The sequence below is a fragment of the Amblyomma maculatum genome, chromosome 3 (genome assembly GCF_055883805.1).
Source record: "Amblyomma maculatum isolate TAMU_Amacu chromosome 3, ASM5588380v1, whole genome shotgun sequence".
Lineage (NCBI taxonomy): Eukaryota > Metazoa > Arthropoda > Arachnida > Ixodida > Ixodidae > Amblyomma > Amblyomma maculatum.
Window position 1 is genome coordinate 29170020 of NC_139346.1, and position 19585 is coordinate 29189604.

The 19585-nt window shown below is 47.5% G+C and overlaps 1 protein-coding gene across 1 annotated transcript in view; it reads left to right on the top strand.

Annotated features, from left to right (window-relative positions):
* Positions 1–18146, top strand: part of Gr93a (Gustatory receptor 93a) — a 63909-nt gene extending 45763 nt beyond the window's left edge. Inside the window, exons 4-5 of the mRNA XM_084596050.1 lie at positions 10815–10904; positions 17954–18146. Coding sequence (XP_084452176.1) covers positions 10815–10904; positions 17954–18031 — 168 coding nt within the window. The 3' untranslated portion in view covers positions 18032–18146. The remainder of the gene's footprint in view (positions 1–10814; positions 10905–17953) is intronic.
* Positions 18147–19585: the final 1439 nt, after the last annotated feature.

Here is a 19585-nt window from a genome sequence, read left to right on the forward strand (position 1 = left end):
ATTCCGAGCATTTTTCTATCACCTGATTGATGGTATGGATATGATCGATAGTAGAGTACCGTTTCCGAAACCCTGCTTGATCCTTTGCTTGATTGCAGTCTAAGGTTGTCCTGATTCTATTAGCGATTACCTTAGTAAATACCTTATACGTAACAGACAGTAAGCTGATTGGTCTGTAATTTTTAAGGTCCTTAGAGTCCCCTTTCTTGTGAATGAGGATAATGTTTGCATTCTTCCATGGTTCCGGTACCGTCGATGACACCAGGCACTGCGTATATAGGGTCGCCAGTTTTTCTAGCACGATATCCCCCCCGTCCTTCAGCAAATCTGTAGTTATCTGATCCTCTCCAGCTGATTTCCCCCTCTTCATAGTTTCTAGTGCTTTCTTGACCTCGTCCTTCGTCACTGGTGGAACGTCCGACTGTTTTTCCCTACCGCCAATCTCATTACGGTCCTGACTGCTTTGGCTACTGTAGAGATCTGTATAGAACTCTTCGGCTACTTTGACTATCTTTTCCATATTAGTGATGACGTTGCCCGCCTTGTCCCTTATTGCATGCATCTGGTTTTTCCCTATGCCCAATTTCTTCTTTACCGCTTTAAGGCTTCCCCCGTTCTTTACAGCATGCTCAATTTTCTCCATGTTATACTTCCTTATATCGGCCACCTTGCGCTTATTGATTAGCTTTGATATCTCGGCCAATTCGATCTGGTCTGTTGGATTGGAAGCTTTCATACTCTGGCGTTTCTTGATCAAATCTTTCGTCTCCTTAGACAGCTTGCCGGTATCCTCTCTAACTATCCTACCGCCTACTTCTACCGCGCACTCAGTAATGATATCCCTGAAATTATTGTTCCTTGCCTCTAGGGTAACGTCGCCATCCTCAGTTAGAGCTGAAAACCTATTCTGTAGCGAGATCCTGAACTCTTCTGCCCTCCCCCTCACCGCTAATTCGTTAATGGGTTTCTTTCTTACTAATCTGTAGCGTTCCTTCTTCAGATTTAGGCTAATTCGGGACCTCACCATCCTGTGGTCACTGCATCGCACTTTCCCGATTACCTCTACATCTTGTATAATGGCGGGGGTTGAACACATTATGAAGTCGATTTCATTTTTAGTCTCTCCGTTAGGACTTTTCCATGTCCATTTCCGATTCTTCCGTTTGCTGAAGAAGGTATTCATGATTCGCAAGTTATTGCGCTCTGCAAACTCAACTAGTAACTCTCCCCTGCTATTCCTAGAACCAATGCCATAGTCACCTACTGCCTTGTCTCCTGCCTGTTTTTTCCCTACCTTGGCATTGAAATCGCCCATTAGTACAGTATACTGCGTCTTTACTTTTCGCATTGCCGATTCTACATCTTCATAGAAGCCTTCAACTGCCTGGTCATCATAACTACATGTAGGTGCATAGGCCTGTACAACCTTCAGTTTATACCGCTTATTAAGCCTTATTACGATGCCTGCAACCCTCTCATTAATACTATAGAATTCATCTATATTACCCGCTATATACTTATTGATTGAGGTAATGTTCAACAGCCTCGGGAAGGAACAGCAGTTTACATTAGGTAGCGAAATACTGGAAGTAGTAGGCGAATATGTCTACTTAGGACAGGTAGTAACCGCAGATCCGGACCACGAAAAGGAAATAACAAGAAGAATACGATTGGGATGGACCGCATTTGGCAAGCACTCGCAGATTATGACTAGCAGCTTACCAGTATCGCTCAAGAGGAAAGTATACAACAGTTGCATCTTGCCTGTACTCACCTATGGGGCTGAAACGTGGAGGCTAAGCAAGAGAGTTCTACTTAAGTTGAGGACAACCCAGAGGGCTATGGAACGAAAAATGATAGGGGTAACATTAAGAGATAGAAAGCGTGCAGAGTGGGTCAGAGAAATAACTCAAGTTACCGACATTCTAGTAGAAATTAAGAAGAGGAAATGGACTTGGGCAGGACATGTAGTGCGAAGAGAGGATAACCGATGGTCGCTGAGGGTAACAAACTGGATTCCAAGGGAAGGAAAGCGTAGCAGGGGGCGGCAGAAAGTTAGGTGGGCGGATGAGATTAAGAAGTTCGCAGGGGTCAAGTGGATGCGGCTAGCACAGAACCGGGTTAAGTGGAGAAATATGGGAGAGGCCTTTGCCCTGCAGTGGGTATAATCAGGCTGGTGATGATGATGATGATGAACTATTCGGAGGGCTCGACAAACTGTGTGTGTGGCGAACTTGCCTCTTCGATCAGAAGTCGTATGTTCGCATCGTCTATGTTGTCTGCGTAGCAATATTGGACGAAAGAACGTATGCAGACAGATTTGTTTTGCGGAAGGTTTAAAGAGCTTTATAAACTTATTTATAAATTATTGCTAGCGAAACTTAGTTTAATAAAAACTGCACTGTATTTGAAGGGTTTTGAAGCAAAAATTCACTTCGAGTCCGTAACGTGACGAGGTGGCAAAAGCGGAGCCATCGCTGTGGCAGTAGGTTTTTTTTCTTGGCTGCCGTCCCAGACAACGCAAACATCCCACTTCTGATGAGATAATACTGGCTCAAATATATTGTAATACTCTTGTCTCTATGTAATCAACCTTTCTGAGCCTAAGAAATGGTCCACACGAAACAGGCGGCACTTCCACTTCACTGCCTTCTTCGTCCAGCTACTACCGAGTTCCTCATCTTCATTTATCATATGGACTGTAACATTTGCCCCCCTTTCGCAAACGAAGCCCTCCAGGCGAGTCATGTGTTGTCACGAGAGTGGCAGTTCTTCAAACGTGCGACATGTGTATCCTCAGTTTTTGCTGAACGTCGTCCACTGGCCGTAAGGCGTGCAATCCGGTAGTTAAGTTCGCCGAGTCTTTCTAAGATCACGTATGGTCCAATGTAGCGTGCCAGCATTTTCTGGTGTAAATCGCGCTTTCTCATTGGTTTCCAAAGCCAGACTCGGTCACCGGGGAAATAGATGATCTGGCGAGGGTGGTTGGCATAGCGAGCTTTCTATTGTTCTTGTGTTGCCATAGTCCTCAGTCGGGCTATTCGCCGCGCTTCTTCGGCTAAGCACGGGTCGTCTTCAGTGGAAAATTGGAGGATGGTGTCGAGGGTGTGTCGAGGGGAGCGGGCGTACAGGAGGAAGAATGGACTGTATCCTGTAGTCTCATGGCTGGCAGTGTTGAAGGCGCATGTGATTTATTTATTTATTTGCAAGTACTGTTAGCCCTTGCGGGCTGTTACAGGGTGGGCAATGTACATTCAAGCAGTACAACAAATTCCCAATTCTTTCTCAAAAGTTTCTAAAGAACAAGTTTTTTCAAATACGCTTCGGTCAAGGTTGTTCCATTCAATGATTGTTTTAGGCAGAAACGAAAATTTAAATACATCAACTCTTGGCACATACAACATCACTGCAAAGGAATGATTAGTGCGAGATGACAGTCTCCCGGGCGGCCGCAAGTACAAGCCGGAATCCAAATTGAGTTTATTGTTATAAAGTTGATAAAGGAACTTGAGCCACTTGAACGAAAGAGCACAGTCCCAGTTTTTATGGTCCGATGCAACGTACATTGAAAGCATATTCGTCAGAGTTCCGTCGGTGCGTTCAGTTAAATCATTTGTCTGAGGGTGGTAAGGGTTCGAAGGTCTGAAGTCAGATGCACATAAACGGAGAAGTTCTTCAATTACATCGGCAATAAACTGGCAACCTTTGTCACTAATTACAACTCTCGGGGGACCATGTCGCAAGATGACTGAATGCAGCATAAACAGTTAAACTTGGTATGCTGTAGCGGCAGGAAGAGCGGCTGTCTCACAGTAGCGAGTAAGATGGTCCACACATACAACAACCAACGATTTCCCCTTTGCGACTTTGGAAAGGGACCCAAAAAGTCGACTCCAACTTTCTTAAATGGAGCCTTGGGCGGCGCTACAGGGTGAAGAATTCCGGGTGCAACACCAGTAGGGCCTGTGTGACTCTGGCAGTGAGGACAGCTGGCAACATACTGGCCAGTTGTTTGGCGCATCCGCGGCTTGTAGAATCGCTTCTGAGTGCCGTGCAAAGTTCTCGAAAATCTCATGTGTCCAGAAGCTGGATCATCATGCATGACACGTAACATAGAAATGGAGGCAAAACTGGGTGTTCGAGGCTGGGTCCTGAGCAGCCTTCAAGAATGGCTCCAGGTGCTGATCGTTGTGTTGCTCTGTTTGAAAGGTGTGAGTATCGGGAAATTTCGGACATAAAGCAGTGACGTAGAGTTCGAAGTTGTCCGCGTCTCATTCCGCCGTGGCAGGTGGCAACCGGGACAGGCAGCCCGCATCTGCGTGCCGTCGGCAGCTTTTGTATGAAATGCTGTAGTCGTATTCTTGCAAGCGAAGTGCCCAGCAGGCCAGGCGACCAGACGGATCGCGGAGATTGAGTAGCCAGCATAGGGAATGGTGAGCAGTTACTATTACGAAAGGCCGTCTGTACAGGTAGCAGCGAAACCACTGCGCGGCAAAAACAACCGCGAGACATTCCTGCTCGGTGATGGTGTAGTTGCGCTCCGTCTTGCTGAGAATCTAACTGGCGTAAGCAATCACATGTTAACTGTCGTCATAACGCTGAACGAGGACGGCACCAAGGCCTATGCCACTTTCGTCCGTATGTACTTCAGTTGGAGCAGAAGGGTTGAAGTGCCATAAGATAGGGTGTGAGGTTAGGAGGAACTTCAGTTCTCGGAAAGATGAGTCGCATTCAGATGTTCCCTGGAATGGAGCGTCTTTATGTAGTAGACAGGTGAGAGGGTAGGCGGCATCTGCAAAACGAGGGATGAATCGTCGGAAATATGAGCAAAGCCCAAGAAAACTACGGAGCTCATTCACATTCCCAGGTTGCTGAAACACGGCAACGGCTAGGGTCTTCTCAGGATCAGGCCGGACGCCGTCACCATTGATGAGGTGACAACACCAACGCCTGTCGCTCACTAAAACGACGCTTTTTTTAATTGAGAACAATTCCAGCTTGATGCAAGCAGTCCAGCACGAGGACTAGGAGGTCGTTGTGCTCTTTATATGTCCGGCCAAAAATGACTACGTCGTCCAGATAGCCCATACAGACCTCCCATTTCAGACCACGTAGTGCAGAATCCATGAAGCTTTCAAATGTTGCGGGCGCATTGCACAAGCCGAAAGGCATAACGTTAAATTCAAACAGTCCATCGGGGATGATGAAAGCCGTTTTCTCCTTGTCTGCTGGGTGCATTGGGATTTTCCAGTATCTTGACCGCAAGTCGACAGATAAAAGTATGATGCAGAATACAAGAAGTCAATGGCGTCATGAATGCTGGGAAGCGGGTAGACATCCTTTTAGTGACTGAATTCAAGCGGCGGTAATCTACACAAAATCGCCATGTGCCATCTTTCTTGAGCACAAAAATTAGTGGAGCTGCCCACGGACTGCATGATTCTTGAATGACACCCTGGGCCAACATTTCACGTACTTGCTCATTGACGACCTTTTTTTCTCGGACGGCGCCACACGACACGGTTTTTGGCGAATTTGATGTGCATAACCGGTGTCAATTCGATGACTGGTGTGAGACCCGGGAAGGAGAGTGAACTGATGGGCTTCGATAAGTCAAAAACGGATTAATACTTCGACAGCAGATCTTCCAAAGCATCACGCTCTGTGACGTTATGAGAATTAATAATCATACCACGCAGTTGAGCATTCACTTGGGATGGTGCGACATTTGGCTGAGGCGCGTCCGTAACCAAAGCCACTGATATCGGCATGTCTGAACTGTAAGAGGCAAGCTTCATTCCAGCTGGTAAAAGAATAGGCTGCGTGGGGCTATTAATAGTCCAAAATCGCGTGCAGCCTTTGGTTACCGACACCAAACAATTAAGAACCAGGAGAGATTTCTTCGCGCAGTTCTAATAGTTAGGTGTCACGGTCACATCAAACGTTTCGATCGCACGACGAGAACACGAAACCGGAATGTACTGGATGGACATCGGAGGCACAACAGTATCGTCGCGCGCGCATAGCACATCTTCACAAACAAGAGGTTCCTCGAAGACCTCAGGCGGTAGGCAGCCATCAACACTGATCTCGCCCGTGCAGCACTCTACGATTGCGCTACACATGCGCAGAAAATCTATACCAAGAATTACATCATGTGCGGCGTGGGGTAGCACAGCGAATTCCGCAGAAAACATGGTTCCCCCAAGACACACCTTGGCACTGCACACTCCAACGGGATACAACAAATCGCCACTAACGCTATGAAAATTTGCATTTCTGTCTCAAGGAAACATCACTTTTGGTCCCAGTAAGTTTTTAAATGTTAAACTCATAATCGATATTGTCGCACTAGTGTCCACTAATGCCATTGTAGAAGTACCGTCAACAGACACACAGATCTTGTTTTTTAGCATAGTCACGGAAGGAGGTATTTCTGCGAATAGCGAGCCTTCTCCGGCGGCCTCACCTCCATCGGCCACGCCGCCTAGTTTTCCGGAGGAGGGGACTGGGAACGACGTCGCGGGGATGGCGAGCAGCGGGCACGAAAAACAGGCGGTGGAATCAGACTCTGGTCGAAAGCCGGGAGTGGTTGCGCGCGCCACTGGGCTGAAACTGTCCATGCGGAGGAGACGACCAGTACCGACGGAAGTCAACTGGTTGATCACTGGTCGGGTCATGGATACATTGGTCGGTCATACCGCGATGGTTGACGACGGCGGCATTGTCTTGAAAAATAGCCCGGAATGCCACATCGGTAACAGACAGGAGTAGGCCAAAGAAGGGGTTGGTCCTGCTGTCGATAAAAGCCAGGATCGCGCTGATCTGAGAACCGGTGTGCTGGCCTAGGTCTTCGGGGACGTAGGTCGATACGCTGATCAAGATGTCTAGAAGAAACAGGGCTTGCGAAATGTTACTGCGAGCATTTTTCCAAAGAGGCAGGGTGTGCTACGTGTACAGAAGAAAACTCAGGCTGCGATTGCAGTCTTTAGGCAGGTTCACACGGTAAAGCTGGGCGGTAGGACACTGGTGACGTGTTCCGGCAGCGGGAGTCGAGCCGGAATAACTCTTCGCAAATTATCTGCCGGATAGTTTAAGTAAGGTCCGGAGGAACATGCGCGTCAACGCTGGCGACGGCTGTCACAATGGCAAGCCTTCCAAACTTAGGAGTTACTCGACGGTTCTTTAGTGCTTCGAATGTGCGGATGTGACAGAGGACAGCGGACACAGTTGAGATATCTTTGGCGACGAGGAAGTTGTAGACATCAGCTGCGATGCCCTTCAAAAGATGCCCAACTTTGTCCTCCTCAGACATGCGAGAATCGATGGTTCTGCATAGTTTGAGGATCGCTTCGGTATAAGTAGTGCAGGTCTCGGCAGGTGGTTGGGCACGATTGGCTAGTATCTGCTCGGCCTGCTTCTTACGCGCTGACGTATCGCCGAAACACTGAGTTCGGTGACAAAGCGGTCCCATGTCATCAGCGTGTCCTCTTGGTTCTCAAACCAGACAAGGGTTGTGTCGTTCAGGAAGAAAGCGATTTTGTCGAGCTGAGTGGCGAAGTCCCAGCGGTTGTAACGGCTTACCCGTTGGTAGTGGCGGAGCCACTCGTCAACGTCCTCCTCCGCTGCGCCAGCGAAAGGACAAGGCTCTCGGTAAGGTTGATAAAGGCCGGAACTCGCCTGATTTGAAGTGGCAAGAAGCACTGGGCTAGGCTCAGTCGGTGGCGGCATTGTAAGGAACAGTGGCGGAAGTCCAGCAAGGCGGCGGCTGCGACGAGGCTCCAGGGGTGCGTCGATGGCGAAACTACGTGGCATCGAACTCGCACTCTCCACCAATAATGTAACACGCTTGTCTCTATGTAATCAACCTTTCTGAGCCCAAGAAATAGTCCACGCGAAACAGGCGGCACTTCCACTCCCACTGCCTTCTTCTTCGCTCAGCTACTACCGAGTTCCTCATCTTCATTTATCATATGGACTGTAAACATATTATAAAATACTAGCACAAAATGCCATTTCTGCTCTTATTTGAGCTACAACGACTCAGCGGTTTAGCTGTTATAAGCATATTGTGCGGCACGCATGTAATTGCGCCAAGCGTGAGTTCGTCGGTTTCAACCACGGCTCTTTATACAGCCCCTTGTAACATAGGCGTGTCCTTCGAATGGTCTGTAGCCTTCGTTTCTTATGACGACGCTCCTCCGCAGCACAAAGAACTCATGAATGTCGCACGGCCACAGGTCGACGCCTACCGTGCAGTTGCGAATCGACTCCAAACGGGTCGGTGCCACAGTTCTTTTTTTTAGGTACCAGTCTCTGTCCACATCGCGCACACTTTAAATATAATTCGAACTGTCGCTCATGATGCCGATTCCGTTTTCATCGCACCATTGCTGGCGTATGAGGCAAACTGACAGAGAAAACGGACTCACACGAGCAGCTATGCCATCGACCGTACTAGGACGCAAAGATGACGTCGGCTACCCTGACGTTAGCTTTGAGTCACGTCACCTCCTCTCCTCTGCCCGCGGAGCACAAATCCCCCCCCCCCTCCCCTACCGTGGAACCGCCACGGAGAGCGAACGCAAGGGCGAGAGAGAGAGCGAGTGAATGTCATCACGTTGCTACGGCAACGGCGTTGCCGTGATGACGGCGCGCCATTTGTTTAGCGCAGCGGTGGCTAAGGTTAAGTGGCGAGCGGCGCGACGGACCATGGGCTACAGTGAAGAACGGTTCTGCCTAACGTAATAATATAGCAATTTTAAATATTTCGCTCCGTTCATTTATTGAAAATGTCTTTTTTTAAATACCTGCTGAAGGAATACGAATGCAACACACGGTGCACAGCTCACAACAAGGGTAAAATACGTACAAATGACTGCATGGAATAGAATCTTTTCTTATACCACATTTGTTACATCTTCACCTTGCAATCATGACAGTTGGTTTGCTTGGTTTATGGGGATTAACATCCCAAAGCGAAATGACTAAAGCTATGAGAGACGCGGTAGGGAAGGTCTCCGGAAATTTTGACCACCTGGGGTTCTTGAACGTGCGCTGACAATGCACAGTGCCTTGCTTTCCGCCCCCATCGAAAACCGGCCACCGCGGCAAAGGTTCTATCCTGACTCCTTGGAAACATTATTCGAGCGCCCTAACCTCTGCACCACGGCAGTGGTGCCGTGACAGCTGTAAATGAATCATCGTCGATAGAAGGTTCTAAAACGACGTTGAATGCGTACTTATTGCTATAGAAATGATTTCATACAATTTCTGCTTCTTCAGAGTGCCTGATGAGCGCTTAAGCCTGTTTCACATGCTAGTGAAAACGCCAGCAATTTCTGCCGGAGTAACTAAAAAACTAATTTTGAGCTGTTACGGCAGCTCGAGCTATCCAGTTGCAACCTGTTGGAAATTTTTCGCTGTGTCGAGTCAGCTCAGTGCTGAGTTGCTGAGTGCACTGAACTGCTTCCATTTTCTTATGTGTTCTCCATCGATGCGTGATTACCGTTTTTTTTTTTGTATACCATTCAGTGTATGTAACCATTTTCATGGCTTCCCGCCAAATGCTGAGGCGCTCTGTGCATTGAGGGCCTAATATCGTGAGGCATTCGTGCCTTTTTGTGAGCCTCTGAGAGAGACCCGCACTTTTGTATCTCTTCTGCCTAAAAGACACTTTCATTAATTAATTAATTCATTCATTCATTCATATTATTTTCAGTTTTTGGGATTTAAGAAAATTGAATTGTGCACGATTCCTTTTACAATTGCTGATATGTCCTCTCAGAAGCTTTGGGGTGCCGCGTTAAAATTATGGTTCTCACGCGAACTTCAAGTGTCGCCTGCGAAGTGAAACATTTTTTATTCCCGCTTTGACAGGGTTTTTTTTCGCTGATTTCCGGATTCCTCCAAATGCGGTGACGTTATCAATAAACAAGCACTCAGCCAGACCAAACAAAATAGGAAATATATGGTTTAGTGATTCGCGCTAAACGGAGAACGCATCAAGATCAGAAATATTTGTTGTTGCCTTGTTGCTGGTTTTATTGAAGGAAGGCAACTACTAACATACGCTGGTTTGTATTCGCTGGTGTCTTTCATCAAAGTAAATATCCAGTGTAACTTTAAATATTGATTGTCATATTTCAAAAGCTATCACAATTTAATTCATGCCCTTTCATACATGAGTCTAATTTTGCTGAGTTCGCAGGGTACTTGTAGACACTGTAGCCCTGGCTGATGGTATGCACAGGCACAAAATACTTTTTCGTTCCATTTGCAACGTTGTTTGTGGGAGCTCCTGCAGTACAGATCGGGCATTAAATTGTGTGTATTTGTATTGAAGTGAACTCTCATTTTGCGTTCATTAGACAGCAATATTTGCTACCGCATAACATACACATTCTAGTATGGCATGTATTTCGGTTAAGCGCCCTGGAGGAGACATCGCACGAATAATTTGGATGTTTTGTTTACAAGATGACCCCCAGCTGATGAAGTATTTCCTAATAGGCCTCTTTTCTCCTGTTCCAAGGCTTTAAACCAAGACAAAAATGATCGCCATCCAAGTATAACGCAATTTAGAAATATTTACATAGCGTTCCAGAACGAAAGCACGTTTACTTCAGAAGCAAGTAATAGAGTATGGCTCATCTGCTTAAGAGTACATTTGTTATCCAGTGTCCGTTATACAGCACATGTTTGGCAACTGATAAAGACCTCTTCCGCTAGTCCGTGGTCTTCAGAAAGCGTTCACTCCCATTACTGAGGGCGAAAGGAAGCTTTACCGGACGTTTCTTGCATTTATTTTGCAGAAGGAAACATTTCTCCTCTCGCTTGATCCAGAGAGTTTCCGGTTCAAAGTAGAAGGATTCTTTGTGCTCCGAGCCGCCTCTTTACCCAGGGTGAGTTAAACAAGAGAGGATACGCACTTACTGTCGCGATTCTTTTTTCGTGTCTAGCTGCGCTTAGCGCCCTTCGCTGGTTCTGAAGTGTACTCAAGTACAGCACAGACTCTGCCTATAGCTAAAACAACATCATTCAGAAATCGCGTTTAGAAGAATCCACATACGGCGGAGTAGGTGCTGTAGATTTGAGCAGACACGGGAGGTTACTTAAGCGCTTGCAGAACACCGTGAAAGCTGTTTACACTGTGCAGCCTTCAAACAAGGAGCCATGAAATAAAGTCGCTCGTGATCGCGTAAAGTTCTTAGATTAAGCCAGGGGGACCTTCTGCTCCCTGTGATTGTTGTCATGGTGTCAGTTCTGCGAGAACAACACCCAGATGCGAGTTACGAAGCTCAGTTGACTGTTTTGTTCGTTTAGAGCATATAGTGTAAATAGGCAAAAATTGGCTCTGCGAAAGAAGACCGGGATAACCCAGAAAGTCGGTGAATCTGTTAATACTGTCACGTAAACGACGCCCCTCACCATTGCGCCGGGACAGGCTGAGAGTTCAGAAACAGCGGTAGAGCTCAGTCTTGGAGCTAGCACACTTCTTCGTTCTCTCACACCTCTGCGCGTCTTCGTCATCAGCGCATGCTACATTAGCCCCCCCCCCCCCCCCCCCCCGTTCGAGAAGCATCCGCCCGATGCTAAATTGAAGTGGGAGCAGAATAGTACAGTTGCTGTTGTCTGGCATGAAAAGGCTTCAGCCAGACCACGTGGACCACTTCAGAACGCTTGGGACGTCGGGGTTCTGGTTTCTCCTGAGGAATGACTTCATAGTCCAGATCACCAACGAGTCTAAGAAAGCGGTAGGGACCGAAATAACGGCGTAAGAGTTTTTCACTGAGTCCGCGTCGTCGAATAGGGTACCAAACCCAGACAAGGCCACCTGGAAGATAATCTTCAGTGCGCCGCCGCAGGTTGTAGCGTTCTGCATCTCGGCCTTGCTGCTGCTAAATTCGCACTCGGGCCAGTTGGCAGGCTTCTTCGGCACGCTGTAGAAAAGAAGCGACATCGTCGTTTGGAATTTCGTCTATATGAGGCAGCATGGCGTCGAGCGCGGTCGTCACTTCTCGTCCGTAAATTAGGCTGAACGGAGTCATGTTGGTCGTTTCTTGAGCAGCGGTATTATATGCAAATGTTACGTAAGGTGAAACTTCGTCCCACGTCTTGTGATGGACGTCCACATACATCGACATGTCGGCCATGGTCTTGTTCAGACGTTCCGTCAGGCCGTTTGTTTGGGGATGGTATGCAGTTGTCCGACGATGGTTGGTGCCACTGAGAATAAGGATATGGTGGATGAGCTCTGCAGAAAATGCCGCTCCTCTGTCTGTAATCAGGACCTCTGGTGCTCCATGGCTGAGGAGGATTTGAAGAACGAAGAATTTCGCAACTTCAAAGGCGGCAGCACAAGGAATAGCAGTGGTTTCCGCGTAGTGGGTCAGGTAGTCAGTTGCTTCTATAATGCACCTATTCCCACAGGTGGAAGTAGGGAACGGTCCAAGCACGTCCATCCTTAGTAGCTGGAACGCCTGAACGGTGGGGTAATGGGCTTTAAAAGACCGGCTGGCTTCAGAGGAGGAACCTTTCGGCGCTGGAAGTCACGGCAAGTTCGAACATAATGTGTGACATCGCTTGATAAAGGAGGCCAATAATGCCGTGCTTATGCTTTATTTCTGGATAGCGTCCGAGTGACTCCAAGGTGACCGGATGTGGGTTCATTGTGACAGGCTTGAAAAATGTCGTCCCGTAGGCTTGCTGTTACAAGTAGGTATTGGCTACTGTTGGCGGTAAAATTTTTCTTGACGAGAATGCCGTCACGTAAACACAGAGAGGACATAGTGCGACGAAAAGATTTAGGCATCATGCTACCGGCACCTTGAAGAACGTCGATTACCTGGCGAAGCTCGGGATCGTTGTGCCGACAATCGGCAAAGTTAGCTTTACAGATTGCATTCAGGAATGCGTCGTCATCCCCAATTGCGTCCAAAGCTGTTTGCACAGGAACTTGAAACAGGCAATACGCGTCTAAATGCTTACGACCTGACTTGTAGGTTACAGTGATGTCATACTTTTGAAGTTGTAGGCTCCATCTTGCGAGACGTGCGGAAGGGTCTTTGAGCGTTGTCAGCCAACAAAACGCGTTATGGTCGGTCGCCACTTTAAAGGGTCTGCCGTACAGGTATGGTCGGAACTTCGAAACAGACCACACGATGGCGAGGCATTCCTTCTCAGTGGCAGAGTAGTTTGCCTCGGCCTTAGACAAAGCCCGTCTAGCGTAGGTAATCGCACGCTGTTGACTGTTGTATCTGTACTAGGACAGCGCCCAAACCGACATTGATTGCATCGGTGTACAGTTTGGTGTCTGCCGTTTCATCGAAATGGACTAGAACTGGAGGTGACTGCAGATGACAATGAAGCTCTTAAAATGCTTGCATTTGCTGTTCACCCCCTCTGAACGGTATATCAGCCTTAGTAAGAAGTGTGAGGGGAGCGGCTATTTTGGAGGTTTTCAGAAAACGCCGGTAGTATGCACATAATCCAAGAAAGCATCGAACTTCTTTCGGGTCCCGCGGTGTCGAAAAATTGGCTATCGCGACAGGTTTTTCAGGATCCGGCAGAACTCCCGCCTGGTTCATGACGTGGCCTAAAAATTTGAGCTCTTCGTAACCGAAATGACATTTTTCAGCTTTCAGAGTGAGGCCCGACGATTGGATGGCTTCTAGTACTGCGTCTAGGCGACGAAGGTGCTCCTCGAAATTCGGGGCAAGTACAATTACGTCGTTCAAGTATACAAGACAAGTCGTCCTTTTCAGATCTGCAAGAACGCTGTCCATGAGTCGCTGAAAGGTTGCTGGCGAGGAGCAAAGGCCGAAGGGCATAACTTGGAATTCGTATAGGCCGTCGGGTGTAACGAAAGCCGTCTTTTCGCGGTCCCTCTCATTGACCTCTATCTGCCAGTATCCAGACTTGAGATCCATGGAGGAGAAGTACCTTGTGTTGCACAGACGATCTAAGGAGTCATCTATTCTGGGCAAGGGATAAACATCTTATTTCGTAACGTTGTTCAATCTACAATAGTCTACGCAGAAATGACGTGTGCCGTCTTTTTTCTTCACAAGTACCCCAGGTGCAGCCCAAGGCCTGCGGGAAGGTCGAATGACATCATTATTGAGCATTTCCTTGACTTGGACTCTGATGGCAGTACTTTCTTTTGCGTAAACTCGATAAGGCGACTGGCGGTGTGGTCGAACAGCTTCGTCAGTAATGACGCGATGCTTTGCAAGGTGCGTTCGGCCAACGCATGACGATCTGGCAAATACATCAGAGTAGCGGCTGAGCAGGTTGCGTAGTTTTTCTTGATACTTCGGAGGTAATGCCGGGTTTGCGTCATACCGCGGTTCAGTGTCACAGGATTCTGTTGCTGAAGCGCTGGTTACACTACGTGCTGGAGTAGTGTGCGTTAATGCATCAAGATATGCTACAGTTGTCCCTTTGTTGAGATGTTGATGCTCATTGCTGAATTTCGTGAGAAGAACATCAATTTTGCCATTTTCAAAAAAAAAAAAACAACTGCCCTGGCAACTGGTATGCCTCTTTCTATAAGCAGTTTCTGCTTGGTCTCGGCGATAACTTCTGCATTTTGCATTGGGCGGGAACCCACGGACACCATAATGCTAGAACGGGGGAGAACACTCACATGGTCATCAATAATGTGAAGCGCAGCATGAAGCATGCTATTGGTTTCGATGGCATTCTCAATTGAAAACGTCATCAACTGATTCTGGAAATCGATAATTGCCCCGTTTTCCGTTAGAAAGTTCATGCCGAGGATGACATCACAGGAACATTAAGCTAACACGATGAACGCCGCCAGAAAGGTTTGCCCTTGTACAGTGATCCTCGACGTGCACACTCCCGTGGGCATAAATAATAGTCCTCCAGCAGTGCGTATTAGTGGGTCATCCCATGCAGTTGTGACCTTTCTGAGAGCTGCTGCGAACTGTCCACTCAGAACTGAATAATCGGCACCAGTGTCGACGAGGTCGGCGTCGTGGTTATGTTGCGGTTTGGTGGGTTGTTTAGGCGTCGGTTCTGCTGGTGTCCGTGTGCAATGAACTTTGGTGTGCGGCGAACTGTCGTGCGTTTGTGGAGAATCTTGGAATTTTCGTACTTTGGCAGGCGCACCTCCAGAGGCTGCTGCATCTAGTTTCCCCTACATGGACTTTGCGATTGCCCCTGGCGCTGTACCTGCGAGGCGACGGTAATCGGAAGCCCTTTTGGGCGCTGTACATGCGAAATGTATTCTGCAATTTCGCGCGGCAGCTGTACAGGCGACGGACGACGGACATCAAGAGGAAACCCACGGAGGCCGAGTTCTCTGTAGGGACAGCGGCGAAACATGTGTCTAGCTTCCCCGCAATAATAACACAACGGTTGGTTGTCGGGTGTGCGCCAGACATCGATCCTTCGAAAGCCGCGCCGGCGTACGTTTGGTCCGGACGACCAACGGGTGACCGCTGCGCGTGGCTCGTAGGACGGCGTCGAAGGTGGAAGGTGGCGGCTGGTGACCGCGGCGTACTCAAAGTCTGGGGTGGTGGTGTAGCTGCGACCGGTGAGGGGACAACGGGAGCGGGCACGCCCAGCGCTTGTTGTACTTCTGCCCGAATTATTTCAGAAGCTGTTGCGACCTGTGGTTGTGGTGGAATAGGCAGGTATTTAGCCACCTCTTCCCGGACTATCGCCCGGATCGTATCACGCAACGATTCCGTCGAAAACTGCGTGGCTTCACTTGCATTGACGGCGGTCATAGACACAGCAGTACGTTGATATTGCCGGGCATGCATGTCAAGTGCCTATTCGATGGTGGTCGCTTCCCTGATGAATTCGTCTACTGTTTGTTGTTGTGGACTTCGCACTAGGCCGGCAAATAACTGCTCTTTAACACCCTTCATCAAAAGGCGCAGTTTCTTATCTTCTGACATGGTCGGATCTGCACGTCAGAAGAGTCGCTTCATCTCTTCGGTGTATACCGTCACACTTTCATTTTGATGTTGTATTCGGCTATTTAAAAGAAGTTCCGCTTTTTCCTTGGAAAATGTGCTGTCGAACGTGCGCAAGAATTCCACCTTGAATGTGTACCATGTGCGGCGTCCGGCTTTGTGATTTTCAAACGATGTTCTCGCAGAATCTTCCTGCGTGAAGTAGACATGGCGCAGCTTGGAGTCAGCGTTCCAGGCGTTGAAGACAGCCACTCGGTCATACTGCTCCAGCCAGTCTTCAGCGTCCTCATGGGGCAGGCCGTGGAAACGTGGTGGGTCTCGCTGCTGCTGGAGCAAGACCGGAGTTGTCGATACCGGCGGATTCACCGTTCCTACACCAGTGTTCCTTGTTAATTCGTGGTTAGAGAGAGGACCGCATTCGAGGGGAAGACCTTACATTCGGCAACTTTTCTGATGTATTGGGGTCTCTACCTGAGGCGTGCGTCTTGGGATTGGGTCCGGCTTTTAAGGGGTGTCCTGTGCATGAAAGTCACAGCCAGCACCTCCACCAAATGTCGCGTAAACGAGGCCCCTCACAGTTGCTCTGGGGCAGGCTCAGAATTCAGAAACAGCGTTAGAGCTCACTATTGTAGCTGGCACATTTCTTCGTTCTCTCACACCTCTGCGCGTCTTCATCGTCAGCGCATGCTACAATATGAGAAAAGCGATTCAGTTTTATGTTTTGCTGATAACAGATTACATGCTTGCCATTACAACTACTTTTTTCGTAAAGAAAAGCAGTACAGTATTAACCCAATGTATAAAGCATGCATATTGGTGTCAGGCAGGGTTGAAATGGCAGTTTAGTCACATATTCATTCGACGTACTTATTTTTATATCTCATATGGTTCACAAAATGCATCCTTTGCGTTGACCGCAGCATGGCCCTTTATTTATGATAGATCCAGTAAACTATTGGATCGTGCTGTTGCCATGCCCTTGAAAATTCTGTTAGGCCAGTGCTACTCGGCCATTTCGTATAACGCGGAAGGCTATACAATCTCCAACTTGCTTGAATGTTTCTGTATTTTATAATATACTCATGAAGGCATATTTGCAAGGCGGTGATGTTCCTGCTTGATTTAAGCTTAGATGGATGGATGGGTGGTTGGATGGATGGATGGATGGATGGATGTATGGATTGATTGATTGAGTGATTGAGTGATTTATTGATTGATTGGTTGATTGATTGATTGATTGATCGATTGATTGATTGATGGATAGATGGATGGATAGATTGATCGATAGACTGATTGATCGACAGATGGATGGATAGATTAATCGATAGACTGATTGATCGACAGATGGATGGATAGATGGATGGATAGATTGATCGATAGACTGATTGATCGATAGATAGATAGATGGATAGACTGATTGATCGATATACTGATTGATCGATAGATAGAGTGATCGATAGATAGATTGATCGATAGGTAAAGTGATCGATAGATAAATTGATCGATAGATAGAGTGAACGATAGACTGATTGATCAATACACTGATTAATCGGTAGAAAAGATGTATTGATAGATTGATCGATTGATTAATCCACCTATTTATATATTGATAGATCGGTCGACAGATGGGTGGATGGACAGAGACACAGACAGCCAGACAGGCAGATGGGTGGGTGAGTGGATAGATTTGAGTTTGGCTCAACAGCCAAATGGACTAAACGAGCGCACACTAGGTGATATACATCACAAAGACAAATAAAAAATATCTAAAAAAGGCACTAGAACAGCAATTAGGTAAATATGTCCATCTCGGTAAAGGTCGCTTTTACAGGATTTGTAAGCTAGTCATCGGACAGGTAGCATGGAAATCGGAGTAGACGCATATATACGCATAAAATGGGTGAATATGTGTTCGGTAGAACAGTGGTTTAGAAAATGAGAGGTATTATTATAATTAATATTAGTATTATCATAAATAATGGATTTGCTTTTCTTTGCAGGTCGCAGGAGCCATCTTCACGTACACGCTCATTCTCATCCAGACCAACCTCACGTTCGTACCTTGGTGCAAGGACTGACGTTTCACCGTTAATACTCTCCTCTCCTGCTGTCCCCTGGTGACGAACGAGCGGAACAAAGAGGGACGTTGGAAACAGCTCGGAGTGAAATGGCGCTTTAAGCAGAATAAAACGTTTTCAGAGACCTGTTGCAGCCTGTGCCTTATAGGAGCTGGAAGCATGTAATTTTTGTCGAACCTGTTGAGCCTGTTCAAAAACTCGCGTACCCTAAAAACAGACGCTGCATCCGGCAGCAATGCCGGGAGGCAGACAGGAACACCAGTCAATCAGGGCATAGAGCCCCGCTGCCATGGTGAGGCCATTAGGGCGTACTTGGAGCCCCCGATCGTGCTATCTGAAAAGCACGTAGGGGTGTAGTGAAAAGCTTTGCGATGACTGCCCTATCATGAACCGTAAAAAAGCGCAACTTATTACCTACTGTTCATTTTGGCTAGTCCCTATATCAACTATGGAAAAGGCTTTTTGGAACAGAGCCCAATATATCTCTATCACCTGCTTTTTAGATGCGCTGAAAACGTTTCAGTGTTGTAGCTTGCTTACCGTAATATTCATGCTCTACAGCGGTTTCCAAATTCCATTGCATGCATTGGCATCAAGAAGCAGCAAAATGCAAGCGAACAAATTGGCACAGAAGATGAAAGCAAGGAAAGCAATGTCTACGACAAATACAGTTAAATAAAGCAACGAAAACTAAAGAAAAATGAAGCCCAAACGGCTTCGTCTTCAACGACAAAGTAGACCTGTCTTTACACTCTCAATCAGGACACTCAACCGAGTATATGTGGAAAATTTTGGTAGCAATTCTTACTGAGCAGCCTTGACGTCAAACAGAAGCCTAGCTCAAGTTTCGTCGCGCAACGCCAGCAGCTAGCCGTCGTGGACGCAGGGGAGAAGCGCGGCGGGCGTTGCTGGCGCTGCCAGTTGGACGGCGGCGCGCCCTTCTGTCTGAGCGGGCAGTAGGAGGGGAGTGGCAACAGGCACAGTGCGCCTCTCAGCAGATGGCTTTGTGCGGAAAGGGGAAAATATTTGATTTAATAGCTTTTGGTTCCCTAATGCTGGTGTCCCTGCCATTTAGGTAAAAGAGATGACAGATGAACAGGTTAATGATTCAATCAGAAAGTGGAATCTGCTCGCCGGAAAGCACTGCCTGTGGGTTCAGTACTGATCTATTGATTTTGTCTAAGCTGTGCACTGTACAGTGCGAATGCTTTTCCAACTTCCGGGAGAAAGCGTGGAAACATTGTCTACAGCCTCAGTGGTGTATGAATTTACTGGATAATTTGCATGAAGATCACCGCAGCTTCGTACTTAAAGTGAGCCTAAGTTTCAGCTTTGCTAGAACATCTTCCTTCTGGAACGAAAAGCTCTCATTAGTAATTACATGACCATGCCACCTATAATGCATTTTAAATATACAAGTGGGCTAGTACAACTTCCCTCAGCAAAAGACAACCTTTTTTGTATCTTTGTCCCATAATTCGTGAGCGGACCCAAAGCAACAATAAAGCGCTGGAGTGTGTTTGAAGTTTTCTTAACATCGTTTCGTGTGTTTGC